Source organism: Leptonychotes weddellii, chromosome 5 (assembly GCF_054177405.1).
Source record: "Leptonychotes weddellii isolate Sample4059 chromosome 5, ASM5417740v2, whole genome shotgun sequence".
Classification (NCBI taxonomy): domain Eukaryota; kingdom Metazoa; phylum Chordata; class Mammalia; order Carnivora; family Phocidae; genus Leptonychotes; species Leptonychotes weddellii.
Genome location: NC_138373.1, coordinates 150,905,805 through 150,919,851, shown reverse-complemented (window position 1 = coordinate 150,919,851; position 14,047 = coordinate 150,905,805). Strand labels below are relative to the sequence as shown.

Here is a 14,047-nt window from a genome sequence, read left to right as displayed (position 1 = left end):
CAGCCCTCAGGCCCCAGTGCAGGGCCTGGCCCTGAGTGCTTGGTGAAAGCCCTTCCCTGGACCGCTTGCTGAATGACTTGCTGTCTTCCCCCCCTCCCCCCCCCCACCAGATCAGCCGTATCGAGTACATCCACTCCAAGAACTTCATACACCGGGACGTCAAACCTGACAACTTCCTCATGGGGCTGGGGAAGAAGGGCAACCTGGTGTACATCATCGACTTCGGCCTGGCCAAGAAATACCGGGATGCCCGCACGCACCAGCACATCCCCTACCGGGAAAACAAGAACTTGACTGGCACTGCCCGCTACGCCTCCATCAACACCCACCTGGGCATCGGTGAGTGTGAGGCCCGGGAGCCCCGTGCAGCCGTGGGCTTGCGGGCCAGGGCCCTGGCTTTCTGCAGCTGGATGTTTTCCCCGCGTTGGGGCCACAAAGTCAGGCCTTCCCCTCCAGGAGGAGAGCTGTGACGTAGCAGCACCTTAACGTGCCTGACGTCATCCCCACAGCGGCCTGGTGGAGTGGGGGGCGCCGGGCTCCCAGCTGCAACACCGTTGCTTCAGGTCGTGCGGCTTAGCAGGTACCAGAGTCGGATTTGACCCTGGCCCTGTCTGAGGCCACACTTGTGCCCTGTCCCCAGAGTGGGCTGGCAAGGGGGCACCAGCGTGCCTGCTGTAAAGCTGTTGAGGGAGAAGGTTCCTGGGCTGGAGGAGCTAGGCCCAGATTGAGTAGGAAAAGCTCGGCCCCAGGCCTTTTCCTGTAGAAGGGTTACCCTGAGCCGTGGGTGTTTGTGTTGGAGCTGCAGCTAGCCGGCGTGCGGGGCGGCAGGGTGAGGGGGTGGGGGGCGTGTCCTGGAGGAGGGGGGCCTCTGTTGGCCAGGAGCCCCGGTGGACCCTGCCCCTCACCCTGTCCTCGACTCCGTGCAGAGCAAAGCCGCCGAGACGACCTGGAGAGCCTGGGCTACGTGCTCATGTACTTCAACCTGGGCTCCCTGCCCTGGCAGGGCCTCAAAGCGGCCACCAAGCGCCAGAAGTACGAGCGCATCAGTGAGAAGAAGATGTCGACACCCATCGAGGTCCTCTGCAAAGGCTACCCCTGTGAGTAGCCCCGCGGGGGAGGCGGCCCCTCTGAGCGGAACACAAGGCCACACAGCCTTAGTCCCGGGCTGTCACTGCTTCGTCCCGCGAGGGCGGCATATTAGGAAAAGCTCGTTCTTCCTCGCCCTGTGAGCCTCTGAAGCTTCTCCTCACCGCACGTGTGGGGCGTTGCCCCCCACCAGGCAGTTCTCTGTGACACCTGTTGGGTGTCCTCTAGCTTGACTCCATTTTGATACCATCTGCCTGGAGACGGCGGGAGATCCCACTGGTCCGGGGCCCGATCCCACAAGACTGCCCCCGTCCCTGCCTCCGACGCCGGTCACGAGTCCGGCTTGCCGCCCGGGCTCTGACCGGCCGTCTGTGAGTCTGAGGTTCCCGCGCCCCGCTCCTCAGCTGGGATGAATTCGCTAGAGCAGCTCACAGGATTCAGGGAAACTGATTTTGCGTACCCCTTTACTAAAGGCTACGATAAAGGATGTGGATGAATAGCCAGACGAAGAGATACATAGCGTGAGGTCTGGGAAGGAAGGGCCTGAGCACAGGGGCTTCTGTCCCTATGGAGCTGGGGTGTGTCACCCTCCTCTATGGGGAGTTCACCAATCTGGAAGCTCTCCAAACCCCGTACTGTTGGGATTTTTATGGAGGCTTCTTTGTGTAGACATAAGTGAGTACTAACTCTATTTCCAGCCTCTCTCCCTCCTAGAGAGGTGTTTGGGGGTGGGGCGCTGAAAATTCTAAGCTGCTAAGCTTCTAAGCATGGCTTGGTCTTGATGGTGACCAGCCCCCACCCATCCAGGGGCCATTAGGAGTCACCACATCGGAACAAAAGATGCTCCTAGCGCTCTTAGCATTTAGGAATTTACAGGGGTTTTAGGAATGGCAGAGGCCAGTATACATTTGCTGTTAGCTCACAAGGGCTCTCCCCGCCCCCGCTTTCCGGAGGAGGAGATGCCTTCTGTGTCTTCCGTCTTCTGTGTTTGGTCACGTTGGGTCACAGTTAGCCTTCTGTGGCTTTGGTCCTGTTGGGAGTTCCCACTGGGCCCTTGACTGTCCTTTGGAACTTACGGCAGCTCTTGATCTGCCGTCTGCATGCCTGGTCCCCAGAGTGATTGGCAAGAGCAGGTAGAGCGGTGGCCTGAGGCCCTGCGGTGCTCCTTACTGTGAGGGGGCGCTTGTTCCTAATTCCCAGCTCTCGGGTCTAGTCGAGTCTTCAAGGGCCTATTCACTGGCTCGCGAGGGTTTTAGCGCTGTGAGGAGGACCGTCGCTCTGCTCTGCCGTCCTCTCGTCCCCTCCTCGATTGAAAGCGTTTGGAGGGACAGCGGGTGGGCAGGACAACCCGGGCTGCGGGGGTGGGGCCCGGGGAGCCTGGGCCTCACGGCAGCCTTTTCTGTGACCCCCGCCAGCCGAGTTCTCCACATACCTCAACTTCTGCCGCTCCCTGCGGTTCGATGACAAGCCTGACTACTCATACCTGCGTCAGCTCTTCCGTAACCTCTTCCACCGGCAGGGCTTCTCCTACGACTACGTCTTCGACTGGAACATGCTCAAATTCGTGAGTCACCTGGAGGCCAAGGCGGGCTTGGGGGACTGGACGGGGAAGGCCCCGACTCTTAAGGCCAAAGTGACCCTGTGGCGGGCGGGGCTCCCGAAAAGTGGAGGCTATGAGCTGGACAGTGCCAGCGACCTCGCTGGGCTCCCGGAGTCCCCGCGGCCCCCCCACTCCAGCCTCATCTGTGCTGACCGCGCGTGCCGCTCTGGGCAGTGGGGCAGGGGGGCACCACCTCCCGCCAGGCCCAAGAGGACCTGGCCGGGCCTTGAGTCCCTCCTAGGTGCCCTCGGTGGCGCGTGGATGGCGCTGGCGGGCCCCCCGGCCGTCCTGATCGTCGCCTACACCACCCTGCTCTTGTTGTTCTGCACGTCCCAGGCGGCTGCCTTCACCGTGGCCCCTCTGGCCAGCCTGGACCCATTCATTGTGGTTTCTTTCTTCCTGGTCATGGGACCCTGGGTCTTGCTAGGCGGTTGTTCTGTCTCCCTCTTTTAAGGGTCTTGGGGGGGTGGGGTGGGGAGAAGCGTTCGTCAGCGGTGCCCGGAGCTCCGGAATCTGTGAAATCGTGTGTCTTGTTTCACGTCTCTTCTGGAAAAGGGGGCTTCCTCGGGCCAGGCTCAGCCCCGTGACAACGAAGCTATCACGCTGCCCTGCCCCCGCCCCTGTCCCTGTGCCGGGCCCACGTACTCACCCTCATACTGGTAAGGACCCTCCGAGGCCCGGCCTTTCCAAGATTTACCACTTGGCTGGGCGAGCACAAGAGGCTGAGCCTCTGCTGTGCTCTCTGTCCCTTCCAGGTGCCCGGCGCCCCTGGGCACCCAGGGCCCTCCAGATAGGCCCCTGGAGGAGGTGGAGGAGCTGCCCCCCCAAAACTACTGGCCTGTGGTCTGGACTCCGGGGCCCCAGTTCTGACGTCACCAGGTGTGTCTGAGCCCATCGGGGCCAGGCCTGAGGAGGTGTCCCTTGGCCTGGTGGGGTGCAGTGGAGAGGGAGTGGTGAAGGCCCTGCCGTGAGATTCTTGGGGATGAATCAGCTGCCTGATGAACCGAGCCTGAAGGAGGGACGATGTTCGCTGCCCTGGAGGGCCTGGTGGGAACGGGCACCGGGAGCGGCTTCAGCAAGACCCCGACGGTGGCCTCTGTATTGAACTTGAACTCATTAAACGCCCCTCACCTGTACCGCGCTTCATGCTGGTGTGCCTCTCCTTTCGTGGCGGACGTCAGATGCCCAGGACCCGAGGGCTTATTCTCCTGGACGTGGGGGTCAGCGCTGGGTACCGTTCCCTAAGGAGTTCGACAGAGGTCGGGCGGAGAGCCGCGGTCCCACGGGCCAGGGGACTCGAGGGGTGGGGGTGGGCGATGGGCAGTGGGGCACCTTGCACCCCAGACCTTCCAGGTGGGAGTGTGGCCGAGGGCCAAGGGCCAGATCTTCTCGCCAAAGGGCATTCGTTGCTCAGGGCATCTGGACACCGGGCACTCACTCATTCGTGTAGAAAGTCATCCCTGGGTCGGCTTCAGGGATGGGCCTGGCCCTTCCGCTCAGTGTAGCTCCAAGAATGGGTTTTCTGTTGTCAAGGCTTGCACCATGCAATATGGTAGCAGCCACTGCCTACGTGTGGCTAATTTTTAATTAATTAAAATTAATCAGAGCTGAAAATGTAGCTCCTCAGTCACATTTGCTACGTTTCAAGTTGTCAGGAGCCACATGTGGCTGGTCAGTGGCTTTCCTGTCCAACGAGGCAGACGTGAACATTTCCATCATCACAGAAAGTTCTGTGGGACAGTGCTCCTCTAGATGGCTCCTTACAGAACCTCTCGTGGAACCATCCAGCTGACAAGATCTCATCTCAAGCCAGGCCACGAGCACCCTCCCTGCCCATTGCTGGCACCCTGACCCCTTCCTGGGGTCCCCTTTGAGGCAGGCTCTAGAGTCAGAAGCTGAGCAGAGGTACCCACAGCCTTATTCTGCACCGATCTCTGACCTGAGGGCCTGGACTGGATCACTGGGCGCCTTTGACCCCATCACCACCACGGTGAACTCCACCATCTCCACCTGCCTGTTGGCGGAAGCATCTGCAGACATGCAATGGGGACCTTCCGTGTCTTCACCCCAAGGCCAGGCCTCTGGTGCCATTACCAGCACTTATCTATGGACTGGACACCATGCTGGGCACCAAGGGCTACGGACTCCTGTGGGAAGGATCCCACCCCTGACTGAGAGCGTCTGTCCTTGAAGTGGCCACCCCGTGTAGCATCAGGGCCCCAGAATCCCTGGATCCCCGGAGCCTGGGACGTTGCCGTCAGCACACGGAGCCACTGTGTTCCGCGGTCCAACCAGCAGGCCAGGAGGAGACTCGGTATAGCCAAGGACAGGGGTCCGCACAACAGGGCTGGTTGCTTGTGTGACTTTGATGTTGACCTTTTGTGTTCTCTGTGGGCAAATAAAAGCCAAGAAACCTCCCTGGTGTGCAATTCTTGAGGCGTCACTGGTTGGATGGAAACGTGGAGAGTAGCTCCTCCTGCTCTGGGGTTGGCCTTGACCCGAGCCTGCTGGGGTCACCAGGGGCAGGGGCTCCAGCCCTCTGCGCACTCGCTCAGCCCAGGGCTGTACTCCTCTGAGCAGACCCCTTGGCTTCACCAGCCTCAGTTGGCCCAGGCCGGGGATGAGCTCGTCCCTGCCCGGCCCGCAGGTTTCCTGAGCGGAGCTGCAGCTCTTAACACAGGCCTGCTCTGCTTCTGGCTGAGATGCTCTCTGCCGTCCTATCACCGAGTGGGAGCCCGGGGCCGGGGGCGTGGACTGGGGGGAGGTGGTACTGGAGTCAGGACCTAGCGCCCTGGCGGTTCCAGGCCTGCCCAGACAGGCTTGTGGGTGGGAAGGCTGGGGATGTGCGTCCCTCCTAAGTCCTTTGGGGGTACAGAGTAGGATTGGGTGACAGAGGCCTGGATTCAGACCCTGGCCCTGCCCTGAGCTGTGTGACCCCACACAGGGTCATGAGGGCTCCTCGGGCCTCGATTCCTCACTAGGATTCAGGGATCATTCTGATCCCCACTCCCTATCTCCTGGAGTTGCTTAAAGGCAGGGGCCGCCCCCAGCCCTCATTCCCCAAGGACAGCAGGGCCTTCTTGGCCAGGTCCCTGGGAGAGAGACAGGGTTGCAGGAGTCTGCACCCCATGGCCCGTGAACAGGCCCCCCACTCAGCCTGCAGCTCTCTCCTCCACAGATGCGGCCCCCCTCATGCCAGCCCCCTGCCCTTCCCTGTGGACGACCCCGGGACCAACTAGGTAATGCGGCCAGGTGCCGCTCCCATGCCATGCTCCTCTCTCTGAGCCTTTCTCCTTTCCTCCTGCACTGGGGTGGCAGTGGCTGAAGGGCAGGCCCTGGGGGCTCACGGAACCCTTCCGCCCCAGCCTGCCTGTTGGACCTCTTTTTCCTCCACAGGGCATCTAGCCCATTCTTCCTCGAGCTCCCCCTGAGCTCCTGTCTTGTCCCAGGGCCGGCAGCATCTGTGTGAGTCCCCGGGCCTCCCCCACAGCACCTGCCAGAAGTCATTGCCCGGTCCAGGGACAGGGGAAGAACAGCCTTTGACAAATCCCCTGGCCGGTGCCCTGGTTCAAACGCTGGCCTTGCCTTTTAGCTAGCCTGTTCCTCTTTCTCTGGATCTCTGAACACCTGCCCTGCTTGTTTGGAAACTTTGAGGGGCTGAGGGCTTCGGAACACAGTAGGGGCCCAGGTTGGGAGGGCCAAGGAGTGCCCTTGGACATTCTGGGGCATTAGCCCTCCCAGCTCTGCCTCAGCCCCATGAGACCAGGGCAGAGTGACCTCGCCCTGCTCCTCAGACCCAGCTTCCTCCTTCCTCCGGGTGGTTGTGTGGCTTTGTTTCTCTGTACTGTGTGATTGGGGGTCATTTCCAGGCATCTCGGGCTTCCTGCCTTGTGGGGAGGAGGTTGGACCAGAGGGTTTCTGAGCTGCATCTTCCCCAGGTGCCCACCCGGCCTCTTTCCCCACGCTCTGCGCTGCGGGAATGCTGGCTCTCCGAGCACCATGACCTCACAGGCCTGACCAGGTCTCATCTCGTCCCCACAGGGCGCAGCCCGGAACCCCGAGGACGTGGACCGGGAGCGGCGAGAACACGAGCGCGAGGAGAGGATGGGACAGCTCCGGGGATCCGCAACCCGGGCCCTGCCCCCTGGCCCACCCACGGGGGCCACCGCCAACCGGCTCCGCAGTGCCGCCGAGCCTGTGGCTTCCACCCCAGCCTCCCGCATCCAGCAAGCTGGTGAGCGGGCACCTTGCGCAGTGGGCTGGGCCCGAGGGGGGGCCAGGGCAGCCGGGGACCCGGACACTGAGGGTGGCCTCCCCCGGCTTTTCACCCTCTAGGCAATACTTCTCCCAGAGCGATCTCACGAGTCGACAGAGAGAGGAAGGTGAGCATGAGGCTACACAGGGGTGCGCCTGCCAACGTCTCATCCTCCGACCTCACTGGGCGGCAAGAGGTCTCCCGGATTTCAGCCTCACAGGTGAGCTGCACTCACTCCAGCCCTCCCATGCCTCACCACTGTGCCCAGGGGCCATGGCCTGGAGGGAGTCCGGGCTGGCACTTCTCTTCTCGCCTCTCCGATAACCTTGGAGCGGCCCCTTTTGTTGAGCAGGGCCTTGGCTTCTTTTAATCTCCTGAGGTTGGCTTAGCCCCAGTGAGCGAAGTAGAAACTGAGGCTCAGGGAAGTCGCTTGCCCCAGCAGGTGGTGGTGCTGGGATCCTGCCTTCGGGACCGGGGCCCAGTCCGGGTGGGCAGCAGGGAGCTCCCGGAGGAGGGGCTCGTGGTCCGGGCCATCATGAAGTCCCCCTCGGGGCCCGGTCAGGTCAGCACAGGATGGAGGGATGGGCAGATTCTGCTGGTGGCCCCACTTGGGACCACATTTAGACTAGGAAAGTTGGGAAGGGGGAGTCTGTGGTTTGCCCAGGGAAGGTGTCTTGGCAGAGGCGGGCAGGAGACCTGCTTTGGTCCTTTCGCTTGTGGTGGGTGAGCCTCGGGACGGGCCACGAGCTGGGAGTCTGGGGGCCCTGACGTATGTGTGGCCCGGAGCAGCTACTTTGCCTCTCTGGGCAATGTTCTTGTCTACGAAGCAGCTGCCTTCTAGGGTCATTGAGGTCACACACACCCCCTTCCCTTGGCTGCAGGGGCGGTGGGGGTGGGCGCAGAGCTCCACGGTAGGGGGAGACTTGCTAGACTGCATCATTAGCAGCTTATCCCCTCTCTACCTTTGTGCCTCCTCCCAAAGACAAGCGTGCCATTTGACCATCTCGGGAAGTGAGGAAGAGCCACCATCGGACCAGTATTTGCTTAGGTGAGTCAACAGTGCTGCAGACGCAGCCCAGCCAGGTCTAGAAACACCCATGGCTCCGGGAGGAGAGGAGTGTGTGTTGTGGAGTGATAGGGAAATTCATTCCACCCCAAATCAGCAGCTCTTGAGAGAATTCACCTCAGAGCTACTTGACTCAGCCTAGCCCATACCAGCTAATTGCTGCTGGAAGAACCCTTCCTCTGCCCTCAGACCAGTCTTCCATCCTTAAAATAGTCTGCAGAGTTAGTTCTTAGCAGAGACAGTCCCGGGGCCCACACCCTGACCTCCCCCAGGCCTTTAGTCCTGCCTCAGCCCCTGGGCTGTTAGCACTTAGAATAGGGTCATGTACTTGGGAGTTTATCAGCTGTAAGAGAAGGCCCTGGTGGCCTTCAGAGTGGCCAGCGTGAATCTCGAAGGGACTTCCATGGCCACATGTGGGCCTGAGGTGCTGTACAGCAGGTCTCTCTTCTGGGGCCTGGCTTGGGGAAGCAGAGGTGGTAGATGTTCTCGGGGGGTCTGTGGGGCGGGGGCGGGGGGGGGAAAAAAATGTCTGAGCTCCCTGGGGAATAGGGAAATGTCTGAGCTCCCATGGCAGGGGCTTCACCGGCTTGGCCTCACACCAGGACATCCTGAGCGTGAGGTGCTTTGCAGAAATTCATTCCACACATAGAGCCGGGGTGTGAAACAGGGCTCGCCTTCACCAGCTGTCAGGTCCGGGAACCAGTCCTTCCGTGGCAGAGAGGGGTGGACGTATGGCTGCTCACCGGGAGGACAGAGGAGGGAGAGAGATTTTGTTCTTCCCATGAAAATGGAGCACCCACTATGTCCCTGGAGAGGGACCAGCTCAAAGCCTCGGGACAGGAGCGTGGGGACTGCAGGTGGTCTGGCGGATGGGTGGCCAGAGGCACACATGCACCTGATCTGTCTTCTCTCTCCCTTCTAGTGTCTTCACTGTATTTTCTTTTAAAAAACAACAACAACAAAAAGATGGGGAAAAAAACCACTCAAAAGAACAAAAAGAAAAAAACCCAGCATAAAACCGACGATGGATTTTCTTTTCTTTTTTTTCTTTTTCTTTGCTTTTCTTTTTTTTCTTCTTCTTCTTTTTTTTTTTTTTGCCAATGGCAAGAAGATAGGATGCCTTCAGCACAGAGGATTCTTGTCCCTACGCGTTTACCGCTGTCCACAATCTTCAGGCTGCCAAACGCTCGCCAGACGCCACGGCCCCGCCCCAGCCCACGCGGGCACCGGCCGGGAGGGGCTGTCCCTGTGTTGGAGACGCAGCTGGTCCTCAGGTGCCATCAAGAGGTGGCCTGAGGAGCCGGGGGAATGGTGTGGTTGGTCGGGGGCAGATCCCACTGGGGGCTCTTGAGCCTCAGGACCCCAGGAGACAGGCACAGCTCCTACTGCCCCGAGATGACTGTGGCCGAATTTCTGTGTTGGGCTTTTTCCAGTGTCCCCTGAACGTCTGGGTCTCTTCTTTGCCTCTCCAAGAAGACTTTGAGGAATGGGTGGCGAGGTGGGGGGGGCTGAGATTCCTTGTGTGCGTGTGTGTCTGTATGTGAAGCTCCCAGGACAGCAGGTGCCTCGCCCCGCCTGCCAGGCGGACTTTTTTGGGTTCTCATCCTCCTAACAAGGACACAGGGGTAGGCAGTGACTTCCATGGCCCTCGAGAAGAGCACAGAGGGTCCTTGCCACTACCAACCCCCGAGACTATCAGCAGCCCGTGGCAGCCCCATCCCCTTTCCCTGGTCTTAGGGCAGAATCCGTGGAGACTACTTCCAGAAAGCATCCGGCTCCTGGGTTATAAATTAATTCTCCAGTCCTGACACTCACCTTGGCACCCTACCCTCCCCGTGTTCTGCCTGTCTCTCTCTCTCTCTCTCTCTCTCTCTCTCGGAGGAGGAGCCTGGGGTCAGGGCTGGGCACTGGATTTATCCACCCCTCCTAGTTAACACCCAGTTTTACTTTATTTTTGTTTGTTTTCTCCGTGTGTGTATTTCCTAATTTATTTACCTCTTTTTCCCCTTTTTTTCTTTTTCTTTTTCTTTTTTTAATTAAAGAGCAAAGCTTTTTATTACTTTGTAATTTAAAAAACTGAAAAAAAAATACTGAAGAACTTTGGGGGGAATTTTGTACTTTTTTCCTGTGTAAATATTGGACTTTTTTGAGCTTTATTGTGGTTGTTAATTTGAAGTAATAAAGTAGCAAAGGATAAAGTGACATGGGTAGCCCTTGGTCCACCTCTTTGCTGGGGGGTGGTGGAGTTCTCCCCAGCAGCCCTGGGAGTGGGTCGGGGGGGGGGGTGACTCGGCCAGTGATTGGTGCCTCACTGGGGTTATTTTAAACCAGTATTTCAAAAAACTGCAGACACTCCAGCTGGGACCTCATTCAAGTGCAGATTCAGCCGCAGGAGGACTGGTGTCCATCCTCCCAAGGTCCAGGGGATGCCGCTCGCCCAGGACCACACTGCATAGGAAGGTTCCAAGCCCTCTTCACAGCAGGATCTTATACACACAAGAATTCTCAGTTCGGTCCTATTAATCTCCCTGCCTTCAGATGAGGAAACAGCGTACAAGTAAAGTGACTTGCCCAAGGTCATACAGCTAACTCTCTGGCAGCAGAACCAGGATTCAAACCCCACCACGGACCAGGGAGCCCTGTGAGTGAGGGTCCTGGAGTCGAGTTCCGGCTGTGCCACCAGGGACCATGGGTGCTTCCCTCTGCCTGGCCTTGATAAAGGAGCAGCCCTCAGCCTTGCCTGCCTTTGTCTCGCCAGCTTAAAGAAGAGTTTGTCTATCAGTTCACCTTTATCCAACACAGTTTACTTTTCAACTTCTCATTAACCCAAGAGCCCCTGTTTGCCACAATCAGCCCGCAAGACAAGAGCAAAGCCACCTGACTCATCAGTCAGCCTGGAGAGAGGGCCAGGGCTCTTGAGAGGTTCCCTGAGGGGCATTTTGAAATCCTGGGTGTAGCCCAAACCCCCAGAATGATGGTCCCTTCTGTGCTGGCATTCAAAGACCCTGCCACCCCATAGCCTGGCTCGGGCCTGGGGAAGGGTCTCCTGCCGGCCCTCCACCTAAGGTTTAGGCAAAACTGCGTCTTTATTCACAACCATCACAGATGGGGGTGGGTTGTTACTCAAAGCCAAGGAATACCAGGAGGCCCGAAGGTATAGGCAACACACGGGAGCCAAGCACAGGAAAGCCTGTCTGGGAGAGTTAGTGACCCTACCCCCCCACCCCCCCTCCGCACCCTCCCCTCAGCACCCTTTAGGCAACATACCTGACATCAAACAGTAAGTGGCATTACCAACGGCAGGCCCCCAAGGGAAAATACAAGGGGAGTGAATCTTTTTTGAAAATCTTTATATATAATAATCTTTCACAGCGAAGATCTTAGTACCTGGTAACACTAATGTGTTGTTTGCTGCATTAAAATTCCAATTTTAGGGGCACCTGGGTGGCTCAGTCATTGGGCGTCTGCCTTCGGCTCAGGTCATGGTCCCGGGGTCCTGGGATCGAGCCCCGCGGAAGCCTGCTTCTCCCTCTCCCGCTCCCCCTGCTTGTGTTCCTGCTCTCACTCTCTCTCTCTGTCAAATAAATAAATAAAATCTTTAAAAAAATAAAATTAAAAATTAAAAAAAATTCCAATTTTAGTATTACCACTAAATGTATACCTATGGAGTAAAGAGGTGTTTTTACAGTTTGGGGGGGGAGTTTTATTGTCCTTGGAATGTACCTCACTAAGGGTGTATTGTCAGAGGACAGTGCCCAGAAGTAACTTGAAATTATTCTTTTCTCTGTGTGGTTATTGTATTGATTTTAATAATGAGTTAGTGCTCTCCCCTCCCCGCCAGCCCCTTGTTTTCATTTTATTTTTTGGAGATGTTACATACATAAGAGTCAAGCTATATAAATAGTTATAATCAGAGATTCACTCCTGTTCCTGGCCCCTCCCCCGGCCCCTCCTACCCATGATCCTCGCTGGTTTCTGGTTCATTCTTCCTGTTTCTTATTTGGCGAGCTCATGTATATGGGAGTGGATGGTGGCTGACAGTCTCTGAGGAAGTGACATTTAGTGAGGCCAGAAGTGACCGGGATGTGTCAACCATGCAAACAGTTTATTTTTATTAAGTATGCCAAATAATCGCCCAGAAATTTTGCCCAGACTGGAGGGGGCAAACATGCCACTTGGTGAATCATTTTCATTCATGCAACAAACAAACAGTGACTGGGCTAGTGTGGGTGCCAGGGATGCCAGGTGCTGGGCCGAGGCAGAGTGGAGTGCAGGGGTGAGGGTAGGGGGGCCAGGGCTGGAGTCCAGAGGGCCAGCTTGGCTCCTCTGTGACCTTGGGTGTTGTCTGGGTCCTGGTTTTCTCCTCTGTAAAATGCGGGTGATAATACCTGCTTCAGAGGGTGGTGGGATTAAATAAGACCACAGAACAATGTATGTAAGGACTGAGGTCATTGAGGGCTCTCCATGCCACACCTTGATCCCAACCCTTCGCTCAGAACAATCCTATGAGGTTGGTATATAATGATGCCCGTTTTATAGATGAGGACATTGAGGCACAGAGAAACCTGCCTGGCTTCATGGCCAATGTCTTTAACCTTCACTATAGCCAGGCACTTCGTAAATGCTCAGTAACAGTAACTATACATTTCAAACATGAGGTGTGACCTTGGCTTCCAGGGGCTCACAGCCTAGGCAGGGGAAAGACACAGACTAGCAAATGGCTCATCCCAATCCAGAATCCAGTGTGAGATGTTCAGTGTGAACTAGAAACAACAGAGGGAGGGAATATGTCTGGTGTCATCGAGGATGGTGTCTGAAAGATATTTGACCTGAGCCTTGAAATGTGAGTAGCAGTTTGCGGGGGAACGAGGTGGGGGAAAGTCATCCCCAGCCAAGGAAACAGCATGTGCAAAGGTGCACAGGTATGAACTAGCTTGAACTAAGAGAATTCCAAGCACAAAGAGAGAGGGAGGGAGAAGATCCACAGCAGCTGACCCTGGAGGAGGCAGAGGTGATTCTGTAGAAGTGAGGATGCAGAAGGCTGTTCTTATCTGAAGCCGCTCATTCGCTTTTTGTTTTTGTTTTAAGATTTTATTTATTTGAGAAAGAGAGCACAAGGAGGGGGAGTGGCAGAGGGAGAGGGAGAAGTAGGCTCCCCGCTGAGCAGGGAGCCTGATGTGGGGCTAGATCCCAGGACTCTGAGATCATGACCTGAGCCGAAGGCAGAAACCTAACCGTCTGAGCCACCCAGGCACCCCAGCAGCTCATTCTTCTTGAGCCCTGGTTTTCTCATCTGTAAAATGGGAATCATCATGCTATACAGAAGCCGTAATTCCCCACTAGCTTGACCACTTCAGTGTCTACTCACCTGCCTGGCTTCCATCTGCCAACACCTGCAATGTGCCAAACGACTAATTAGGGGAGAAGGCCCAGTGGATGTGAACTTGAGGAATGTGAATCTGGCAACAGCAGGCAGGGAGACTGGAAGATGGAGAAAGGAGGCAGGGAGAAGGGTTAGGGAGTGGGGTGTCACAACCCAGGCAGGAGGCTTCCAGAAGGCAAAGATGTCTGAACCGTTTCAGAACACGGTCTGTTCTGAGCCCACTGAGAGAGAGAGAGGGGTCGTGGAGGCTCTGAGTTACCGGCCTGGGCGCCTGGGAGGCCAGCGGGGGAGGGGCAGGGCTGGGGCGGGGCATCAGGAAGGAGGGAGTGGTCCGCCGACTCAAAAGAGCAGTGGCAGGGGTGAGGCTGCCAAAAAAAAGAGGTTCTGGCTGACCACTGCACCCTAGTTCCTTTTTTAAAAAATTGGAATATAGGGGTGCCTGGGTGGCTCAGTCGTTAAGCGTCTGCCTCTGGCTCAGGTCATGATCCCAGGGTTCTGGGATCTGGCCCCACATCGGGATTCCTGCTTGTTGGGAAGCCTGCTTCTCCCTCTCCCACTCCCCCTGCTTCTGTTCCCTCTCTCGCTGTGTCTATCTCTGTCAAATAAATAAAATCTTTAAAAAAATAAAAATAAATAAAAATAAAAATAATAAAAAAT

General features: G+C 57.1%; 1 protein-coding gene across 7 annotated transcripts in view; it reads left to right on the top strand.

The window, feature by feature from the left end:
* CSNK1E (casein kinase 1 epsilon) overlaps positions 1 to 10,209 on the top strand; it is a 33,572-nt gene extending 23,363 nt beyond the window's left edge. For 3 of the 7 annotated variants that reach the window (XM_081822445.1, XM_081822442.1, XM_081822443.1), the window contains exons 5-10: positions 111 to 339; positions 927 to 1,097; positions 2,502 to 2,650; positions 6,728 to 6,920; positions 7,022 to 7,161; positions 7,384 to 7,683. In XM_081822445.1, coding sequence (XP_081678571.1) covers positions 111 to 339; positions 927 to 1,097; positions 2,502 to 2,650; positions 6,728 to 6,920; positions 7,022 to 7,161; positions 7,384 to 7,668 — 1,167 coding nt within the window. In that variant the 3' untranslated portion in view covers positions 7,669 to 7,683. Of the gene's footprint in view, positions 1 to 110; positions 340 to 926; positions 1,098 to 2,501; positions 2,651 to 3,241; positions 3,346 to 3,441; positions 5,104 to 5,864; positions 5,926 to 6,727; positions 6,921 to 7,021; positions 7,162 to 7,383; positions 7,684 to 7,923; positions 7,990 to 8,929 lie in introns of those variants that run through there. The other 4 variants (XM_081822447.1, XM_081822448.1, XM_081822446.1 and 1 more) reach the window with 4 other exon arrangements.
* Positions 10,210 to 14,047: the final 3,838 nt, after the last annotated feature.